This window comes from Poecilia reticulata, linkage group LG8 (assembly GCF_000633615.1).
Source record: "Poecilia reticulata strain Guanapo linkage group LG8, Guppy_female_1.0+MT, whole genome shotgun sequence".
Taxonomy (NCBI): domain Eukaryota; kingdom Metazoa; phylum Chordata; class Actinopteri; order Cyprinodontiformes; family Poeciliidae; genus Poecilia; species Poecilia reticulata.
This window is the reverse complement of record NC_024338.1, coordinates 11,643,473-11,644,797: the sequence shown is the minus strand read 5'-3', so window position 1 is coordinate 11,644,797 and position 1,325 is coordinate 11,643,473. Positions and strand designations below refer to the sequence as shown.

Genomic DNA, 1,325 nt, shown 5'->3' with positions numbered 1-1,325 from the left:
CACTGGAAACAATGATCCCACCTATGGCAGTTCCTTCCAAAGTCGTTTCATCATGACTGAAAATGTCCCCAGCAGCACCCAGTACCTGGAGATCAGCAGCCTGTCAGCAGAAGATTCTGCTGTTTACTTCTGTGCTCGAGAGACACAGTGACTGAAAGCAGAGGAGCAGCTGCACAAAAACCTCAACAGCAAATAACGACAATGTGAAGCCTGGATCAGACACTTGGTTTTATGGCAAATTAATATTGACAGAATATATTGATAAATGTAATTTTTATTTTAATGTTTTTTACGATGGATACTAGTTAAAACTTTTAAATCTTAATTAGATCCAAAATAGTATTTAGTAAAGTGAAAATGCAATGAACAGATATAATTGAACTGTTAACATGTCACATTATTCTCTACATGTATGCCTTGTTGATTCKGACAAATACATTGAAAGAAGGTGTGTCTTTGTAAGAGGTAAGTGGTGAAAACTGTTGTAAAATTGGAAACTGTATCTTTGCCAAGTGAAAACATAAATAGAGGTTCACCCTTTCAGTTTATGACATACCTTTCACATCTCACTATTTCACAGTAAGAGTGGAGATGCTGAACAAAACAGCTCAGTAAACACAGGCCTCCATCAGGCATAAAATGTCTGGACAATTAAAGTTTTCTTATTCTCTTCTTCACCTTCGATAACTTATTGCCGCTTTGAAGGCAATAATAAATTATTGCCTTCAAAACTGAAAGTAGATTATATTATTTTTCAGTCTTAAGGAGGTTTTTCAGCCACAAGTCAAGTCTGAAGGTGGCATCATTTACTGAAACAAGAAAATCTTCAAACATGATAGAAGTACAGATTAGATTGAGGGAGATAAGGCTAGAATTTCAGCAAGTTGTTTTTTTTTTTAATGAAAACAAACAAATCTTTCATGTTAATTAAACAAGCAAATTTGAAAAAAGGAGCAACATTTAAGTAAAATCTTAATTGTGTTGGGTGTTTGTGTTTTATCTTCATTGACAGTGATGTAGGCTTTTGTAACAGAGTGTGTCACAGAGATGGGGRCACAATGGTTACACACCCATGCAAAAACCTCAACACAAATATACGAGAAAGAACTATTGGAAAATTATATTTGTATTATTTATGTACAAGAAACATGTATATATTTTATAAATATATTTTATAAAAATATTGTATAAATRTTGAAATAAGCTGTTTGGTTATTAATGTTTCACAGGTACATAAATTACTGTGGTTAGTCTGAGCTCCGCTTGTGTTTTCTGACCACACAGTGTACATAATCTTTTCATATCTGTTGACTTCAGTCACGACA

At 33.7% G+C, this 1,325-nt stretch overlaps 1 gene segment (V, D, J or C); it reads left to right on the top strand.

Annotated features, from left to right (window-relative positions):
• LOC108166473 (Ig heavy chain V-I region HG3-like) overlaps positions 1–175 on the top strand; it is a 5,016-nt gene extending 4,841 nt beyond the window's left edge. The window contains 1 exon segment of the V gene segment in view: positions 76–175. Within this exon segment, the coding sequence occupies positions 76–151 (76 nt within the window).
• Positions 176–1,325: the final 1,150 nt, after the last annotated feature.